This window comes from Hyperolius riggenbachi, chromosome 11 (assembly GCF_040937935.1).
Source record: "Hyperolius riggenbachi isolate aHypRig1 chromosome 11, aHypRig1.pri, whole genome shotgun sequence".
In the NCBI taxonomy this organism is placed as follows: domain Eukaryota; kingdom Metazoa; phylum Chordata; class Amphibia; order Anura; family Hyperoliidae; genus Hyperolius; species Hyperolius riggenbachi.
Genome location: NC_090656.1, coordinates 16,216,597 through 16,217,843, shown reverse-complemented (window position 1 = coordinate 16,217,843; position 1,247 = coordinate 16,216,597). Strand labels below are relative to the sequence as shown.

Below are 1,247 nucleotides of genomic sequence, written 5' to 3'. Positions count from 1 at the left end.
GAGTCCCGGCATGATAGGGCAGGCTTTTGCCGGGACAGGACGGGGTTAAGTGTGTTGGGGGGCGGGGCGAGCACGGGCCCTGCACGATGGGAAGAAGCGCTGATTGGCCAGGGGCGGGGAGGCGCAGAGGAGCTTGGGAGCAAGGCGGGGGGCGGAACAGGCATTCGGGCAGACTGCGCGCGGAGTTAGGAAGTCTGCCACGCGTGTCTGCACCGAGCGGGGGCAATGGAGGACCTTATGAGGTTAGTGAGGGAGGCAGCAGAGGTAAACGGGGCCCGCTGGGTCCATGAGCAGCTTGCGGGCAGCCAGCCCGGCCCCTCGACGCCACCCACAGAGGCTTTGGGCCCCCGCAAGTCCAGGCCGCCAGAGCGGCTTAGCCCTGATGGGACCCCGCGAGCACGCCGCCGGCATGGGAGCCCCCTAGGGGACCCTCAGCCCGCCGCCAAAGCTTCCACCCATGCTTCTGGTCGGTCGGGCGGGAGGAATCCCGCGAAGAAACGGAGCTCGCAGGGCGGGAGGGGAGGCAAGGGCAAGGCATCCAGCAGTGCACTCCCCTCCACAGGTGCGATCACGGCAGCAGCATCAGTTGCTGCCCGGCCGGGAACAGGAGCAGCACCCACCCAGGCCAGGGCGGCCCAACCCCCACGGGCGTCCACCTCCACGGCCGGTGGCTCTACGGCAGCCCCCCGCGGGGCTGCCCGGCGAGGGAAGAGTCAGAGCACGGGGACCAGCAAGGGCAAAGCTCCTGCTCCCCCAAAAAGCACCCCCAAGATCGCTTCCAAGGCCCCGGGAAAGGGGTCCAGCAAAAAAGGACATGGAGTTTCGGCCGCTAGGAGAGCCAGGTCTCCTTCCCCAGCATCTTCCGCCCAGCAGCCGTCCGAGCCGGAGTCGAGGTCCGAAGGCGAGATCTCCTCCTCTGAAGACGAGCCCCTGCAGCAACCAGGATCGGGATTGCCCGCTGATCGGGACGGAGCCAGCAACCTTGAATGTTATGCATACTGTACCAAACATTGTTGCAAATACTTTGGCTAGTTCTGTTGTAGATGGGGGTTTGGGTGTCGGCGGGGGGGTTGCCGGAGTTGGGAGTGTAGTTGCATCACCGCACATGGCGGTGTCAGGGGGACAAGGTTTGCCTCAGACGTGCGGGGTTGGGGTGTCGGCAGATACTGCGTTAGCACTTTTGAATTCAGTTATGGTTTCTATCAGGGACGTGATGGCTAAGAGCGCAGGCTCGTCGCCCCTTCCTC

General features: G+C 65.0%; 1 protein-coding gene across 1 annotated transcript; it reads left to right on the top strand.

The window, feature by feature from the left end:
• Positions 1 to 225: 225 nt before the first annotated feature.
• On the top strand, positions 226 to 1,032 carry LOC137538659 (brain acid soluble protein 1-like). Its single transcript, XM_068260937.1, has one exon. The coding sequence runs from the start codon at positions 226 to 228 to the stop codon at positions 1,030 to 1,032; it is 807 nt and encodes a 268-aa protein (XP_068117038.1).
• The last annotated feature ends 215 nt before the right edge of the window (positions 1,033 to 1,247 follow it).

Excerpts from the sequence above, each read along its gene's own strand:
- LOC137538659 (XM_068260937.1), top strand. The coding sequence starts at position 226 with ATGGAGGACCTTATGAGGTTAGTGAGGGAGGCAGCAGAGGTAAACGGG.